Source organism: Vidua chalybeata, chromosome 1 (genome assembly GCF_026979565.1).
Source record: "Vidua chalybeata isolate OUT-0048 chromosome 1, bVidCha1 merged haplotype, whole genome shotgun sequence".
Taxonomy (NCBI): Eukaryota; Metazoa; Chordata; class Aves; order Passeriformes; family Viduidae; genus Vidua; species Vidua chalybeata.
The window spans coordinates 139,904,699-139,923,106 of record NC_071530.1 but is presented as its reverse complement, the minus strand read 5'-3'; the positions used below and the strand labels follow the sequence as shown (position 1 = coordinate 139,923,106).

At 40.3% G+C, this 18,408-nt stretch overlaps 1 protein-coding gene across 2 annotated transcripts; it reads left to right on the top strand.

Moving 5' to 3' along the window:
• The first annotated feature begins 5,607 nt into the window (after window positions 1–5,607).
• On the top strand, window positions 5,608–18,365 carry DSCC1 (DNA replication and sister chromatid cohesion 1). Of its 2 annotated transcripts, none has more exons than XM_053966166.1 (9): window positions 5,608–5,819; window positions 7,429–7,597; window positions 8,652–8,786; window positions 11,220–11,310; window positions 12,254–12,392; window positions 13,857–13,909; window positions 15,020–15,174; window positions 15,723–15,871; window positions 16,663–18,365. In XM_053966166.1, the coding sequence occupies exons 1-9, from the start codon at window positions 5,608–5,610 to the stop codon at window positions 16,769–16,771; spliced, it is 1,212 nt and encodes a 403-aa protein (XP_053822141.1). In that variant the 3' UTR covers window positions 16,772–18,365. The 2 variants fall into 2 exon arrangements, with proteins under 2 accessions (XP_053822141.1, XP_053822148.1); XM_053966173.1 differs by having other exon boundaries at window positions 5,627–5,819; window positions 15,017–15,174.
• The last annotated feature ends 43 nt before the right edge of the window (window positions 18,366–18,408 follow it).

Below are 18,408 nucleotides of genomic sequence, written 5' to 3'. Positions count from 1 at the left end.
TGAGGTACAGTAATACAAATGAACCAATGTCTGCAACATGGAATATGCAAGCTGCTGTTTTGCTATTTTACATTTCAGTACAGAAAAAAAAAAAAGTTTAAAAAATTAAAGTATGTCTCAATAACCAACTCCAGTGGAGGGCAGAAGAGTGTGTGCTGTGGTGATTTAGGGGGTCTGAATTTATTTAGGATCCTGAGTTATGACTAAAACCTGAATATTGTGATTTACAGAGACAGGCACATCTTTATGAACTCGTTTAATTCTTCTGTGGATCACAGTAATTTTGGCTTTCACCATATCTCACAAGTTTCTCAATGTGTTGTATAGAGATTTATTTTCTCCTCTTACCCATTACTTTCTGTTTTTTCATCAGTAATCCCTAGTTCTCATATTTAAGACAGACTAGACAATCATTATTCGGAATAGGTGTGCACCATGGATTTATACAATGGTATGATGTTTTCTGTTTGGTCTTTTCTCTTTCTTGTTTTCCTAGGAAGGAAATGTAACACAGTCATTGTAGACAGTCATTCTCCCAGTGTCTCACAGGAGTCTGCAATGTGCTGAAAGAGCATTCAGAGGTCTAACCCCAGTCACACCTAGAGCTTTGGTGGTCACCTTCTGTACTGAAACACAATGAGCACATCCTATGGCAGGTATTTCTAGACAATGAGAAAATGTCATTTAATGAGTGAAAATGTAACACACATGCTAATTTTACATATTGCAGATGGCATTCCAGCTGAAAAAAGAAACCCTTGAATTAGGGTTTATGAGGCTTTAATCAAAACGAGCCTCTCTTTTGGAATAATCTCCAAGAATTGTAACTATGAATTGTGTAATTATCATTGAGCTGATAATGTGTTGCTATATTCAACTTTGGCACTGTGTCAGTTTTTCCAGTGCTGGATTTATCTTTTTTAAATTATTTTCTCCGCTACCTCTGTTGTACTTTGAAGGACATCTGTAAATTTCAAGTGCGTACATCTTTGTCATTTGAACACTACATTTTACTGTAGAGTTCCCAAGCACTTGAATGGCAATCACACTGGGAAGTCATCCTCCTAATGACTACAACCTAGTTATTAGGTGCAGCAGTAGTGCAGCACTACCATGCACTGTTATCTCCCAGTTCATCATTCTCTGTTTCAGTTGTGGAACTTTGGAGTTGTTTCTTTTATTTGTAACAGATGCCTTTTATTAATTTAACAGTTCACATCCCTGATGTTTGAGTTCTGGGAGAGATTAAATAGGCCAAGGTCTTCAAAGGCAAGACTATAAAAATCTTCAATGATCCTTTTTTTGTTTGCTAACTTCACTCAACGATCGTCAACCATATTCCATTAACACTAATTTTCATTAACATTTGTCAATTGAAAAACTATGTCAAAGCTTATCTTGCTTGAGGCCTGACTTCATTCCTGCCCTGTCCCCAGCCCAGCTGAGGTTATTTGGCAGTTATGCTGACAGGTATGTACAGCTTATACCTCACACTCAGAGCTGCACGCTCACAGCAGCCACTTAAAGCCTCCAATGGGCACCTGGGTGGACTGATAGCGGTTGGTGATAAGTCAGAATGGCTGAAGTTACTGCTTCCTCAACTCTTGCTTCCATCTTCCTACAGGTGAAGTTCACCCCTGCTTGTACCATGATGTTATATGCTCCTCACCCCTGACAGTTTCAGTCCACCAGACCAGCTCAAGCTGAAAACAGAACTAATTTATTCTATAGCAACTCCAAAGCAAATAAATAACCTCACAGCATCAATATAAAATAATTTCAGGATCCTACAAAGCTCTCTTGCCGTATCATGCATTTCCTTATAAATTGACAGCAGCATTGATAGTTCATCTCATTTTCTCTGCAATTCAAATTCATTAAATGATTCATCCATGTTTCAAGAAACTAACTTCTTGAGTTCCTAGACATACCTGTTTTTGTCAGATCACTGCTCTAAAGCAACTTCAGTGAAAACAGACACATGATACCAGTTCTTTCCTGAGAAATGAGAATCTCTGTAGATTTATGGCAATGTGTTTGGTGATACGTCAGTTGGCTTTTGCCTCTTAGAATGGATCAGAGCAGCATTCCCCCAAGTAGGGGTTTCAATATATCATCCAGCCACTGATTTTTACCAAAATTCCAGGAAATTTACATGCCAAATTTGCTTGACCTTGAACAACAACTTCCAGGGATAAACGAGGGACAGGCATAGAAAGATGGCAGACAGTAAAAGCACATATATTTCAGTTCTGAAATTTATAATATATAAAAAGCATCTTGAACCAGAACTACCAGGATAAGCAAAACTGATTAGAAAAATTAATAACTACTACAAATGTTCCTGACCACAGATCAATGCCAACTCCTGAATAACATCCAGTGATTTCATTACTATTGAGTTTCTGTTACATAGCAGATCTCTTAAGGTACAAACTCCATGAACCCATGCCTTCGATTCAGTCTCTTGGCTATACCAGAACTTCTTATTTCATTGAATGAAAAGTAGAAAGAAGAAGGAGGTATGCAAGGTCATTGAAAAATTGCACAAACTAAGGTATAAATTAAAGCCAGCACAAATAAGCTCAGTAACTATTTCTGTTGCTTGCAGCCACAGTATGGAGCTCTCCAGGCTAGCACACTCCCTATGGCCGGAGAGCACAACAGGAGGGGCTGCCCCCAGATCTCTCCGGAGTCCTCTAGGGTGGCAGTGCTCACAGGGAGTTGCTGCTCCTGTGGCTGGCTGTGGCGTGGGTAGCACAGCTCCGAAGCAGGAATGAAGGGCAGAGACAAAGAAATAGGAAGGGGCCACTCATATCAATTCCAAGGTACTTTATTGCCCAGGAAGGTTCAGGGACAAGTAAACGCATGAAAGGGGGGGGCAGCACATTTTAAAGTAGAGAGGGTATGAGGGGGGTGGAAGCAACTCACATCCAATGGGGAAGCACTGGGGGAGGAGAACACAACCGGGGTAATCCAATGAAGGCAGCACAGGGGAGGGAGCAGGCTTAACAGTCCAATGGTGTGCTGGGGAAAGGGCAACAGACAGGGAACTTTCCAGAACAAACAGGGTGTGTTCTACTTGATAGGCAGGGGGCAGTGAACTGGGGATTTACAGGGACTTATAAGGAAGCAAGGGAGGTACAAAGGAGGGACTGGGGAGGCTGACATAGGGACTGACAGGCACTTGGTGGGAAATTATTAAACAACTTAGGGCTAAACCATTAGGGGGACAGAATAGGGTACATGGGACAAACCATTATAAACTCATTAACAGAAAACAATTGTAAAACAACAAACTACCACATATTTCAACACTTACTTGGTAAAAGGTGTTTTTTCTGGTTTACCTGAGAGGTGTGCATGATTAAATTTACATTAAATCAAAATGTAAGTCTCAAGTAAGGCTATACATATATCAGTTTGCACCTACGCATTAGTAGAAACTAGCCAAAGTTGGAGTGTCTCTGGTTTCCCGCGTGCACAATGATGGTACTTCCACCTTCCAATAACTGAAATAAAACATGAAAACATGACCGATGTCTGAGTCTTCGAACAAGCCATTGCATATGTGTTGTGACAGAGGTAACTGCCTAATAACTTCAGCCAAAGTTGTCTCCAAGGCCAATTGCCCCACTGGCAGCACTCAGACACCACCTTCTGAAGACAGAAGATGCCTGACTCAGTCACATACAACAACAGCTGGTCTCTGCCAGGCTGGGACTGAACCAAGCCAGCTCCACCCCATCAGCTCCTGCTTTTGGTTCCCACATAATAGGGGTTATGACCTCCTCATCTGGGTCATTTGGTACAGACTTTTACCAAGCACAGAGGTATTCTGCAAGTGGTTAGATATAACTTAGGACCACTGAGTGACTATTTGTTAGCTGATACACACAGCAGGCAGCTAGGGCTAACACACTACCAGGCTGAGTGTTACTATGACCTGCAGCAAAAAATCAGTGACTGTCTGAGCAGTCAGTTGTCCTGGACGAGGCAGGGAAGAAGCATCCTGTGCTGCTCCTTGCAGATCCCACTGCTGTTTAGCTGCTGTGTTCTGAGCCTCCGCTTCTGTTTTCTTCTTATGGTTTAAGGATGTCAATATACTTCCCTTTGAATCTCTGAGCTGCAGACTATTTCCATTGCAATAATTGCCCATGCCTGTGGTTTCCACTCATTTGTGTCATGGCTTTAGCTCAAGCACTTCCTCACAGCTTCCTCTGGCAGACGTAGCCACAGCAAGAACCTGAGCTGAGCCCTGAGGTACGGGGAGACGAACCTCTGCGTGGCTGTGCAAGCCCTTTCCTAAGGGATCATGCGTGGATGAGAACCTGCAAGTAGCTGCCCTTGGTCAGATTGTCCCCAGAAGGACAGAATGACCTGGGGTGAGTGATGCCAATGCTTGGCAGCTGCCTCAGCAGTGCTTTCCCACCCACTGTCAGGCCCCACTGTGGTGGCTTGGACACTCAATCTCCTTCTCTCTGCACTTGCTGTCATGCTCTGGTGTCGAGGAAAAACTTTGAGAGTGGCACAGCAATGCTTCAGGCTTGGGACAGCGTGGCTGGAAAGCTGTGAGGTGGAAAAGAGGTGCTGGTCAACAGTGACTGAACATGAACATTTGTACCCAGGTAGTCAAGAAGGCCAATGGCATCCTGGCCTAGATCGAAACTGTGGCCAGCAGAACCAGGGCAGGGATTGTCCCCCTGTACTCAGTACTGGTGAGGCCACACCTCGAATGCTGCGTCCAGTTCTGGGCCCCTCACTACAAGAAACACATTGAGGAGCTGGAGTGTGTCCAGGGAAGGACAATGGAGCTGGGGAAAGGTCTGGAGAACAGCTCAGGTGAGAAGCAGCTGAAGGAGCTGGGGCTATTTAGCCTGAAAAAAAGGAAGTTCAGTCGAGACCTTATTGCTCACCACCACTCCCTGAAAGGATGCTGTAGCCAGGCAGGAATTCTCCCAGATAAAAACTAATACGATGAGAGGAAGTGGGCTCAGGTTGCACCAGCAGAGCTTCTGATTAGATAGTGGGAAAAATGTCTTCACAGAAAAGGTGGTCAGGCACTGGAACAGGCTTGCACAGGGAAGTGGTGGAGCCACCATCCCTGGAAGTGTTTAAAAGATGTGTAGATGTGGCACTCAGGGACACGGTTTAGTGCTGGATTTGCCAGTGCTGGATAAAGGGTTGGACTTTATGATCTTGGAAGCCTTTTCAATCATAAACACGTCTATGATTTTATGTTGCCTCAGAGCTGGGCAGTGACTTCCATATTGGGCCTGTTTTTGCAATGTTTTGTCATTTTATTTAGTTTTGCGCGTTTTGTATATTTTTACTGCATTTCTGGCATAACGAGAGATCTTACTGCAGCACAGCCCGGCTCCTGTGCAGCCAGACAGCAATCAGGAGGTTCGTCCCAGATGAGACCGGTGGAGGAACAGAGGGAAGCGATTCCCCTCGATTCCACCCCGAGCCGTTCCCGCCCGCCCCGCCGTCCCTCCATCCATTCGTCCGTCCGCCAACCGCAGAACCAACCCAGGCCGCGCGCGCCGGCGCCGCCCGCTCCCCGTTGGCGCAGCCCCGCCTGGGCGGGCCGGGGCGGGCCGGGGGATGGAGGCCGTGGCGCGGGGTTCGGAGCGGGCCGGGGCCGCCATGCGGAGCCGCGCCGAGGTGGACGCCACGCTGCAGACGGCCAAGCTGAACCCGGCGGAGCTGCTGCCGGCCGTGCACTGCCTCAGCTTCGGCCCGCAGGCCGGCGGCGGCGAGTGCTGCCTGCTGCAGCTGGAGCCGGGGCTCTGCGCCGAGCTGGAGGCGGGGCGCAGGTAGGGCGGGCGCGGGGGGCGGTTCGCGCCGCCGGGATGTCCGGGACGCGGGGCTTTGGCATCGTTCTTCTGATGCGGTGTGTGTAACTGCGCCTTAAATCCCTTAAATCTCAGTTACACTGTAAACTAAAAACTATTTACACCTGTAAGAAGCGTCTTTCGTTTGTTTTTTGTTGGGTTTTTCTGTGTGTGTGTTTTGGGTTTTTGGTTGTGTTTGTTTGTTTGTTTGTTTTTTATGGAAAACTTCCTGCTGTGGAGACTTCTAAACAAAACTCAGAAGATGCTGGAATAGGTTCCCCAAAAAGTGCCTGCACCAAGCCTGCCGCAGTTCAAGAAGCAATTGCACAGCGCTCTCGGGCACATGCTGTGATTCTTTGGGCAGTCCTGTGCCGGGCCGGGAGCTGGACTCAGTGATCCTTGTGGGTCACATCCAACTCGGGATATTCTATGATCAGAAATACAGGTTTAAAAAAGATATTATGTCCCTAAAAGAGTCCTGCTGACTTTGAGAATTTCCTATTAGAACTCTCGAGGCCTGATGGATGGCAGGGTGCCTACAAGATAGACAAATTGGCAGGGAAGAATGTGCAGTATAGCATGGGCATAGGATAGGATGGTTATGTGACGCCAAACTCTGAACCAGAGCAGGTTCTAGATAAGGTTTTGATACTGTTTTAAATTTTTTCCTTTACTGCAATGCCAGTGACATACAGAAAATCCTTAAAGTGATACAAAATGAGAAGTTCCTCTAAAGAAGGTAGTTCTCTGAGATGTATGTTAGTAAGCCCATTCCTATTTAGTGCAATACTGATGAAGTATTATCAGTTAGAGGCCTGAGTCAAGTTGATCCCTTGGGGCACAGCTGAGCTTTGTTCATGCACGCAGGCTTTGGGAAACAAGAGAAGCAGTTTAATTGAATTGAATCTGAGCTCTGAGCACTTAGGTTAGTACGTAGCCTGGGAGAAACTGAATGTTCCCCTGTCGTGGCCCTGCTTTGGTATTTTCACATCCTCATGCAGAATCTTTACTTCATCAAATATGTGAGCTGAAGAGAGTGGTTTACATTGTCTCTTTGTTCAGAATTGTTCTAGAAGATTATTTTCTTTCTTGCTTGGAATTACTTGCAAGGAAATTGATATTAATTATCTGAAGGGCTCCGCACAATAAATGCAAGTTCTCTTTGCTTTCTTGTTTCACAGTGGGCCAGCTTCAGTTCTCATTAAAGAACAACTCTAGTTGTAATCGAATTTCTAAGATTAGTGAATTAGTTCACACATTAAGTATCACTTCATCAATGTTTTAGGGAGGTTGAGCGAATCGGTGTATGACTATAGGCATTTAACTGTGTTCTGCATGAAAACTTGGAATGCTTGTCTTTTGAATTTTCCCACACTAAAACAAGAGGGAATACATAGTCAATTAGATTAACTGACATTTGCATCTTTATATTTTGGTGAAGTGTGATTGCTGCTACCAAACAGAACTGCAGTTTGTAATTTCTTTACAAATGTATGAACGTGAAAAAATATCAGACAGATTTAATAAGTGTCCATCCTGAAACAGAGGTAAAAATACATCATTATTTCCATTATGTTTTTTTTTTTTCCAGCCTAGTAATCCGTGGTGAAAAGGATGAACATGCAGTGTTGTGCAGCAAAGATAAAACTTATGACATGAAAATAGCAGATACCTCAAATATGCTGCTGTTTGTTCCTGGTTGCAAAACTCCAGAGGAGCTGAATGCAGATCAGGCATCTTATAATATTATTCATTCACAGGTATGTCTTTCAGGGTTTTTGTTTGTTTTACTTTAATTCCCTGCTTTCTTATTCTCTGTAATTTCTTATATTTTGTCCAAGATGCATATGTGAAACCCAGCTGGGATTCAGTTGCCTAAACATAGACTTCTAATGCCATTTTAGATGCCCTGTGGTATTGCTTAGCCACTATTGCAGGCTGCCACTGGAGAAAGGACGAGTCTCCTGTAGCTTCTTTGTGTATTGACCAATTCCAGGAGGACATCTTTATAAATGTGTTTTTTTATAGGGCCATGCTATGCCTTAGGGTGTCCAAAATGGCTTTAGAGCCTTTCTTTAGGCAGCTGAACTTTCTCTGTAATCTATGATTATTATTGTTTCAAAGAAGTTAAAACTGTGGTTTATTTACATTGCATAGTAATTACTTATAGTAGGTATTAAAAGCTTGGAAAGAAAATATAATTTCTCAGTGTTAGCAACTATTTTTAAAGTAAGCTATTTACAGGTTGATTTTTAGGAGTGCTTTCCCCAAAAGGGGGATTTTACAATCTGAATACAATTTTTTAAATAGAGATGTATTCAAAGGTGGCTCTTTCAATTAGTGTATCAAACATTTGTCAAAGTGAATGATTTTAGAGTTCTCAGTTTAAGAATTCAATGTTCTTTGCCCTCCTGAAGCATAGTGAAGAAGTGGGGAAGATAGACACAAGTTAATACAGGAGGGCTTTTATGACAGTAATACAATTTATTGTTAAGACAAAAAGCAGTTTTGAGGGGAATTGTGCAGCAATATATCCCGTGCTGATTTCCTATCATTTGCATGCAGAGTTGAGTTGTTACCTTTGTCTTATGCACTACAAACATAATTTTTTTCAATCAACGGTGGATTTTTATTCTTCATTGTCTGTAGTAATTTTTTTTCGTTGAAAACATTGCAATGATTGTTTTATCTCTAAAGTAATTACCCTATTAATAGTTACTTGTTTTCAGTGAGTGGGTTAACACTGCTTGCTGATAATTTTTGGTAAGCAGCTTTGAATCCAAATGTTTAAAGAGTTGCAGTTTTCTCTTGTAGATTGCTGGTTTTTCCAAGAACTATTGGGAATTAAGGAGATGTCGACCAAAACTCAAGAAACTGAGGAAGCTTTTAATGGAAGATCCATATGAAGGGCCTGATAGTCAGAAAGATCAGACTTCAACATTTTCAAAGGTAAATCAGCTGTGTAAATTGCTTTCTTTTAATTGGTAATGAGCAAATTAAAGTGAAAATACATCCTTAAGTAAAAAAATTCCTTTCCTCATATGATTCACAGTGCTTCTTTGAGTTAATTTTTTAACCCTTCTATCCTAAACAAGCTGATTGTTGTTAGCACTTCCAGTGAGTACAGGTAAGCAACCTTTTTATTAGTTAAAAGAGGAAAATGGAAGGAGGCTGGGCATTTCCCTTTTCCTATGGGAAGTTTCTTGAAGCACAAACTTCAGATTGTTTTCTAAATTCCGTGAGAGTTACGTGACTACTAAGGTATGCAGCCTTTTCTTCTTTGTGTCTGCCATGTATGAGGTCAGAGCACACCCACGTGCAAGTTGCTTTGGGCAACAATCACCAGTAATTGGTGATGACAAGGAGAAGAAGGGAGTTGAAGAGAGTAACAGGGAATATATAAGGCATGGAATAAGACACACTGAAAGAAGGGAAAATACAAATGAAATCCTATCCTGCTGTCTTACGGTGTTTCCAGGAAATTCAGTCTGGGGCCTAAAGAGTAATGGGGAGATCTGGACTGTGCAGCAAATGATCTCAGCTAAAAAGGCTGATAAAATTCTGGGATTTTGTTCATTTGGTTGGTTTTCCTTTTGACTTTAAAACCAAAAAGTAGTTGCTTCCAAGTATTTTATGCTGAGGCTTGATTGAAGCTGACACCACCAAACCATCTGCATGTGCTTGTATGTGCAAACAAAGATGTTACTTCTCTCTGGAGAGACATGATGCCTCTTTTCTTGGATGATTAACAGGCTGATTTCTGATTAGTTACAGAATCTTGCCCCCAGAATTGCCTACCTATGCTGATCTAGGCATAGAGGGACATACAGCAAAATAAGGAATGGCAAAGGTTAAAGGGCTTGAATTGTCTGAAAATTATAAGCATTGTCAAAGGCCAGCAACATGAAAAAGTCATATGAAATAATATTTATTCATAATACTGAGTATTATTAAGATGATGTCAGTGTCTCCCAAACGTTAATGACTGGTTTGAGGATTGATCACCTTTTATTTTTGAAGGAGAATGCATTTCCTCTATGAGCTTACTGGATAACAACTAGATTTATCAGATAAATGTAGACAAGTCTTAACCTTGGCTCTGGTGGAACTCCTAAATGAATCTGAAAGCTCTCCAGGGGAAAAGTCTTTCCTATGGGATTAATTTTCACTGAAATCCCAAACAATGTATGTGTAGTAATGATTTCCACTGTTTTGTTTGCTTACACTTAATATTTATGGTATGCCGGGAATTTACAGGCCACCTTTAATCTGTTTGAAAGCAAGTTACTTTTTTGGTTGTTTACTGTAAGCTGAGTCTCATGATTTTCAGTTTTTTTAAGTACTGTATAATAGGGTCATCCCTCATTGACATGTTGATGGGAGCTTGGCCTGATGATATTTCAACATACTCTGATAGGAATAGCATAACAGGAAGTGGAGGCCTTTCATATTTATTAAATGGTTTTTTAACATGTGGATGTTCCAAACTTATTGTTGGTATGTTGCATTTGTGTTCCCATAGTCTGATAGATCTCAATCCAGTACTTAATAAAATTTTTTTCTTTCTGATTTTTTTCTTTTTCTTCTTCTTTTTTTTTTCTTTCTGATAGGAAATATTCTTGAGCTATAATCAACAAAACTTTAATATTAGAGTTGATTAAAAAGGCTCTACTGTGAATAAAGGAATTGATGTCCTATTTCCTGTGCATTGAAGTCTGGTATTTCTTCCATTTACTTCACTCTCATGATAACTTCTGATCCACTCACATCTTCACCACAGTATCCCATAGCACCGTCCCATCTCACCACATAACTGTTCTGCAGGGAGGTGTTTGTGTGCTGGCTGGGTCTGTGCTGTATGTGTGCCAACTGATTAGCAGACACCAAAAAACAAGTAACTGTTGAGGTCATGGTGGAGGAGGCTTTCCCTCAGTGAGGTATTAAGTGCAGGTTCCAACTTCTATTCAACAATGATAAGTGATTTTTGCTTTGCCTTTTCTTTGAATCCCAGAGATTAAAATATATTATTTCAGAAAAGCCAGAACACATACATTCACTTTTTATTCTTGCTGGGATACTTCACTTACAAGGTCTGCTTGTGCTAGTTTGACATTCTGGGAATATAGGCATATTACTTGGGCCTGGTACAAAGACTTTCCTGTAGTTCGACTGCCTTTTGTGTTCAATAACCCTTTGAGAAAATGTTTTAAGTTACAAGAAAAGTTACAGAGAGTGTGGCGAACCTTAGAAAATTCAGTCTGGGGGGAAAGAACATCTGAAGTCTTTCCTTCATTATAGCTTATAATGCATTTAGCATGGTCGCTGAAGCAAAGAAGAAGTAAGAATAACCTCTTTTATTTCCTATTTTCCCCCTTGTTGCAGTATACAACAGAAGATTTGTTAAGTCTGATTCAAGCAAGTGAAGAAGAAATACTCCACCAATTGCAGGTTATAGATGCCTGCAAAATCGAAGGTATTCGTATCTAAAGAATATTATTACCTATGAGGAAATAACCCTGGAAATGTTTTCCCCAAAATATGTTTCCTTTTTCTAAGGCCTATTCCATATCCTCGTCTTTCAAGGTGCAAGTTACTTCAAAGTTCTAAGACTTATTTCCATAGATCCGTGTCCTCTGCTGCTATGAATCTGATCAGAAGGATAAAGCTGAGCAGGCACTGCCAGTCTCTCTCTTTCCAGGATAACTCTTTCTTTGCTGCTACAAACACTGGCATCAGAGTATCCCACCATGAATATTTTTTAGCTGGTCACCCTCTTCATGAATGAATGGGTACTGCTTTCTGTAGTTCTAGAGGCAAAGATAGCTGATTCTTAGGTAACCCTATCATTTTCATAGTCCTTTCTTCCTCCCTGACCTGTTTTATCTCAGTGTCTTCCTACCATGTGAGGAAAGGCTTGAGCAAGTGCCTCACATTGGGACAGGTCCTATTCATCCTTTACTTGGCCATGCCCAAACCCTCACTGGGACACAAGGTGATCACAGTCCTAGAGTCATCTGGATTTCTGAATTTTTGTGAACTTCTCTGGCCCTGAGCTGTTGCTTTGTAGGGCCAATGCTGCCAGTCCTGTACATGCAGTTCTGTTCCTGAACTGTTAGTTTTTCCACATCTGATTCATCTTGGAGTGATATTTTTAGTGTCTTTGTATCTGTGGCAGTTAAAGAATTACTAAAGAATTACAAACAATTGAGATAATTAAGTTTCATTCTCCTTTACATTTGCTCTTATTATTTAGTTCCTTTTCTCAGTTTTTAATCCTGAAAAAAACACAATGCTGCTGCATACTGTACAACAGTGTGACCTGAATGTCCAGACTCCAGTAATGTATCTTAATGGCAATAGAATTAAGGTGTTAATGTTTTCCTTCTAACAGTGTTTTGTGGTGCTCTGTTTGGCAGGATATTGGAGAATTTTAGACTTTGACTATGAGATGAAACTCTTGAATCATGTGACTCAGCTGATAGATTCAGAGTCCTGGCCTTTGAGTAAGGTTCCTCTGTGTGCCTGCCTTGAAGAACTTGGATCTCTAGAACCCAGGTAAACAATTATTTTTAGTACTTAAAATGGTCTACATTCATTATTAACTATGAGTAACTACAGTAGTTGTTAACTGTCTATTAGAATTATAGTTTTGCAAATCTAGATTCTAGTTCTCATTATGTAAATGATACATTTTCTTTGTTTCTAAAAATACTTAAGGGAATTTTTAGACAGGTTAGTAAACTGATTTTAGTGTTTATTGATAGTATTTCCATTGATCCGCAGTAGAAACATTACTGCTGAGTTGGAAATGATGGAAGTAGCATGTGCTTAAATTGTAAATTGCTGAGCATGTTGAAATACCTGTTCTGAAGCTATAGCTAGCCAAAAATGTTTGGTTTGCCTGTTGCATACTAGCTGAGAGGGGGGTATGTTTTCTGGTGTAATTCAGAATTACATTCAAAGAAAGTCTTAGGTTTACAGTATGTAGCATTTTCCATTTAATTGCCTTTTGGCTCAAAAAGATATCTGCAGTTAGGGTATAATTTTATGACAGAGCTTCAGAAAAGTGCCTCTTATTCAGTAAAGGATAATTAATTGTGAAATTTTTTGACTTGCATCATAGGATCATTCAGACTTGTAAAAAACATTGGGATCATTGAGTCCAACCATAAACCCACCACCACCAAGTCCAGTACTGATCCATGTCCCTGAGTGCCACATCTACACATCTTTTAAACACCTCCAGGGATGGTTTCTCCAGCAGTTCCTTGGGCAGCCTGTTCCAGTACTTGACAATGCTTTCCATGAAGAAATTTTTCTTATATCCAATCTAAATATGTCAGGCCATTTCCTCTGATCCTGTCACTTGTTGCCTGGGAGAAGAGTACTGACCCCCACCTGGCTATACTCTCCTTTCAGGGAGTTATAGAGAGGGATAAGGTCTCCCCTGGGCCTTCTTTTCTCCAGGCTAAACACCCCCAGCTCCCTCAGCTGTTCCTGATCAGACTTGTGCTCCAGACCCTTCCACAGCTCTGTTGCCCTTCTCTGGATGTGCTCCAGCCCCTCAATGTCCTTCTTGTAGTGAGGGGCCTGGAACTGGACACAGGATTTGAGGTGCAGCCTCACCAGTGCTGAGTACAGGGGGACAGTCCCTGCTCTGGTTCTGCTGGCCACACTGTTGCTGATACAATTCTTTCTCATTGTAAAAGAGTGATACTGCAAAAATCTATTCTATTATTTCCCTTACGCATTTTAGTCTTTGCTAGTTATAACTAGAAAGTGGAAGAGAGCTTTGGGGTTGACAGACTAAATCAGCTCCCATGTGTTATTTGTCCCATTTTGTTCTCCCTTTTATTTTTTTACCAATTTCTTCATTTCACCCATGGAAATGTGTCTCATCATCTATCCTCCTCAGTTAATTCTTTTTCTCCATACCTGTTTCTTAATTTTCTTGGTAACTGCTTCAGGAGTGTCCTAGTAAACTGTATTAGAGCTTGATGTCTGATTTTTTTTTTCCAGAGAGATGATAGAACACATTCTTTTAAGCTATGGCAGGAAATATGTTGATGATGGTAAGTTTGGGAAAGCTTACATGGTTTAACTTTGCATAGAATAAATAGTTATTAATGAGGAAATGTAGGTTTTGTGAAGAAGGACCCAAACAAATTACTTTGCTACAGTGCCAGTATAAGGAGGGAGCAAACTGGGTAAAAAATCTGTACAATTGTTAAAGGAAATTTCACAGGAAAAAAAGGCTATTAAACTGTACAGGACAATTGTGAACAGAGGTACTGGAAGTGATTTATTAAATGTCTCCAAGCTATAATTTCGTGACTAAAGAGAGCTCACTAGTAAAACTTAGATGACATCTCTCTTTGGATACCTTAGGAGATCTCAGATATTTAAGCAATTACTTGTGCTATTATGAGTAGTCCATGGCTTTAATTCAGCTTGCCTGAAGTAGGTATCTGCCTATGATCTCTTGAACTGCCCCACAAGATCCGCTGGTTGTAGTGATTAGATTTCCATTATCCATCTCACAGATACAATACTGCACTGCCCTTATTCAGTCTGAATTCTTCCCCCCCAGTAGCTTTCATCTCACCTTTGGCTGAAGTAGGAGTTTCACTCCACCTTAAAGGACATAGGAAAGTAATTGGAGTGACAACAGACTCTTGTCCTAATATATTTAGGCAGTTTGCACAAGGAACAAGTCTGAATTGCAGACAGGTGGCTGAAACAATAGACTGACGTGTTTATACCTGACTTAGTTCAGAGAATTTTAGCCAAGTCAATGTGTGAGAAAATGAAGTCTCATCCCTTCATAATCTCATAAGGGTGATTAAAGAAGTAAAAGTTTTGTTTTCTATTCAGAAGTAGGAATGAGAGCTGTAGGAGAAACGGTACACTGTGAAAGGGGAAAACATGGAGGGAAAACACATCTATTGATACAAATTCATACTGTAGTTGGGACAGTCCTGCTGTAGTCTGCATAATTTATTTTTGATAATGAGAAGATAGCATAATTTATCCAAATTAACACCAAATCAAATTACTTCTCAAGGAAAAGAAAAAAGAGGATACTTGGTGTATAGAAGACTATAGAACAGAATGGAAATACAAGGCTGCTATTTTATCAAAAGGCAAGAACCCAAGATAACCTAGTTTTTGTTTCTCAGCAGGGGAGGTTTTCTTTGAAATGCATGAAGATAAAATATGCAGAGCTATAGCACAAATGCTTTTGCAAAATGCAGTTAAATTCAATCTATCGGAGTTTGAAGAAGTCTGGCAACAGAGTGTCCCTGAGGGGATGACAACAAGGCTTGATCAACTTCAGGTAAGCACATAAACAAGTATGGATTCTTTTGTGAGTAGGGTGTAACTGACTTGTGTCATATATAGATTTTATCCATTATTAGGTATTGTGTTGTTTCTGTCAGCTTTTGAGTTCAAGCATGCTTTATGATGTCCTCTATGAGCATCAGTAGTCAGGAATCATGATAATTCAGGTTTCTGTAACTCAGGCTAAAGAAAGGTTGCAACCTAATACTTGTAAATGTGACTGGAACAGAAGTTGAAGCTGTTGTTGAACAGCTTGGTAGTGACAGCCAGTAGAATAGCAAACACTACTGGAATCCTTTTGCTCAAAGAAGGCAGAGAGATGTTGGAACCCAATGGATTCTCCCTTCCTTCTTGTCATAAAGGAAATTATAAATACTGCCTGTAAAACAGTGCCTTTATGATACTTCTTACTTTGCCTCTGGTAGTGCAGTTCTGGAAGGCTTTGGATCTGCAAAGAGCAACTTGCATGGAATACAGTCAGAAAGAAGGATGTTCAATTGTTTTGTCAGTACTTAACATTTCCTTTCTGATGCTGTTCTACAGGGCTTGGCTCTTGTGGATAAAAGTTCAAGACCAGAGACCATCTTTCTGCTGAAAGTGGAAGACCTACCTGAAGACAATCAGGAAAGATTCAACAGCTTATTTGGCATACGGGAAAAGTGGACAGAAGGGGATATTACCCCTTATATACAGTAAGGATATATTTAATTTTATTAAAACATAATTAGTATTATAGTCTTCCCTTTTTGCGTAACTGGCTTCTGATGAGCTCTCACTGCGTCAGTGATAATACTATACTTTGCATTTTAAATTAAATGGATTCTATATGAATAGAATACCCACCTCTGAGATCTGTAACTCTCTTTTTTGGATTTAAATGTGTGTAAAAAGCTGATCCTACTGGGTTTAAATGAGTGATAACTCTCATTTGATTAAGGCAGACAATTCAAAGGCTAAACTTCCTGACCTTTACAATGAGTCTCTGTATTTACAACACTAGAACTATAAAGCAATAGTGCTTCCTGTACTGAATCCTTTGTTCCTTTGGTGGTTAAGACTTAGACTACTGCACTGTCTGGAATGTCCAGCTGTGATATAAGTGAGCAGATGTTGATGCTAACCCAGAAGTAACTGCATCAATCCTTTATGAGTGGCTCTAAATTTACTGTAATATAACTGAATAGTTCAGAGCTAGCTGTTTAGCTAGATTGAAAACTCTGTTAGAGAACAGTAATAATAAAACTCCGCCTAAAACCCAAAATTCTTTTTTTCTGAAGTAAGTCGTGTAGTTTTGCCTAGTGCATAAACGTCAATGTAAGTTCTAAACTTCAGGTAATTTAAAGCGTTACGCGACAGTTACAGTAGTTTTGGGTTTTTTCCCTAACATCCTAATGCAGTTTATTGCTGTAGTTACAAATATTTTACAGATTCATTTTGTGTGAGAGTATTAATGCCAATGTCATGTGCTTTATTTCCTCTTTAGAGACTTGTGTGCAGAGAAGCAGACCGTTGGTGCTCTTCTGACAAAATATGCTCGCTCCTCAATGCTGAATGGTGTTAAAGTTTACAATTCTAGAAGACCCATCTCATAACAAGTATTGTTTGAAGAACTGAGGATACTGAATGTAGTAACAGTGAATGTTACTTGCTGCTGCCTTCTGGGGGAAAAAATTGCCAACCGTCATTATACAGTGTACTTGAGTTTAAACTGCTAGGCTACTTGAACATGTTGTGTTCTCTGCTCAGCTAAGGAGAGTGTGAGGACACTCGTGGCCTCTAAGGAATGATATTCAGCTCACCTTCCTTTGCCAGCCTTCTTAGCCAACCTTCCCTTGCCCAACTTCTACTTTTTGAATACATGTAATCTGTTTATCCATAAGTCTGAAATGAAAATTTAAAACCTCCTTGATAATAATTCAATCAGTTGAATTGAATAACAACATGAAAATTTTAGTCTTTTGCCCATTAGTGGCCATTCTTAAAGATTAAAGTTTCAATGCAGTGTTCACATTTTGAATAGCACAGAGCTCATCAAGCTCATGAACAAATCATTACCCACTGAGACTACACCAATCTTGATTTTGAAAAGTAGTTCTTTTTAAGGTCATATCTATGAACACCATCAGCACAAGCACCTGACACTTTAATACTTGGCAGAATGGCCTTATATATATTACAAAAAAAACTAATTTGAGTGAAGTGTGAATATAATAGAGTTGTTGGACATTGTGTTATAAATATCCTATAAGCTGTCATTAAAATGTAGCTGAGGTAAAACTAAAGCTTTACAGAAGACTACTTGTGCTTTTTAAAGAACATACAAAACTTTGTAGTACAATTATTTTTTTAAAACTTTGTTATGGCAAATAACAGCACATAGAAATTGTGCTTTGAAACCTTCCAGTTTTGTAATGATAATACTGCTCTATGTAGAGAAATGAAACAGAATGTTTTTATGATACTGCCATGAAGTGGAGTGCCTGAGATGGTAATTTTGTCATCATTAAAAATTATTTTTTGCATGTCAGTAAACCAGAGTTTAATATTAGATAGTTTTCAGATTTATGTTTTAAACTTAACAGTTGTTGGTTATTTGATACAAAAAGTATTTTCTCCATCAGACTCAGATGTGAGGTAGGAAATACCTTGGAACTGCCAGCATTCCAGCTGTAGAGTGAGTGGAGGGAGTAGAAAAACTCCTCCTAAATCAAATGTAACTCTTAAGATGCACTCTGTGTGCATACTTGGAATTTGGTACAGATAAAAAGCTGAATAAAAGCTACTTCCTGAGCTCTGTTTATTGTTGCCCAGTGCTGCAAGGTCAGTGCCCTGTGCTGCACACTGCTGCTGCAGGGGTGTGGTGTTTGACCAGCTGTGTGGACACTAGAATGGCTCTCTGCTGGGAAGGACTGCCTGGTTTGCTGTCTGGTTCCAACAGCTCCGGTCCCCCAATAACACCAGAAGTTTCAGTCCCAGAGATCAATGGTTATATGAATGGAAAAGCCTTGGAAATTCCTTCCATTGCATCACAGAAGGCCCCTTAGTTGAAATATGCAACACAATCGATACTTTTATATTTGTGCTCCAAGTTTGTATTTACATAGGTGTTTTTCTTATTTGTAAAACAAGAAATTAAGTATTTCATTAATAGAGCCTTATTACAGCAATGAAAAGAGTTTGTTTAAATTAATTTTGTATGTGTTATCATTCCATGTGTGCAGTGCTCCTG

Coding starts and splice junctions, on each gene's coding strand:
- DSCC1 (XM_053966166.1), top strand. CDS start 5,608: ATGGAGGCCGTGGCGCGGGGTTCGGAGCGGGCCGGGGCCGCCATGCGG. Junction 7,598..8,651: donor ATAATATTATTCATTCACAG/GTATGTCTTTCA, acceptor TTTCTCTTGTAG/ATTGCTGGTTTTTCCAAGAA. Junction 12,393..13,856: donor CTTGGATCTCTAGAACCCAG/GTAAACAATTAT, acceptor TTTTTTTTCCAG/AGAGATGATAGAACACATTC.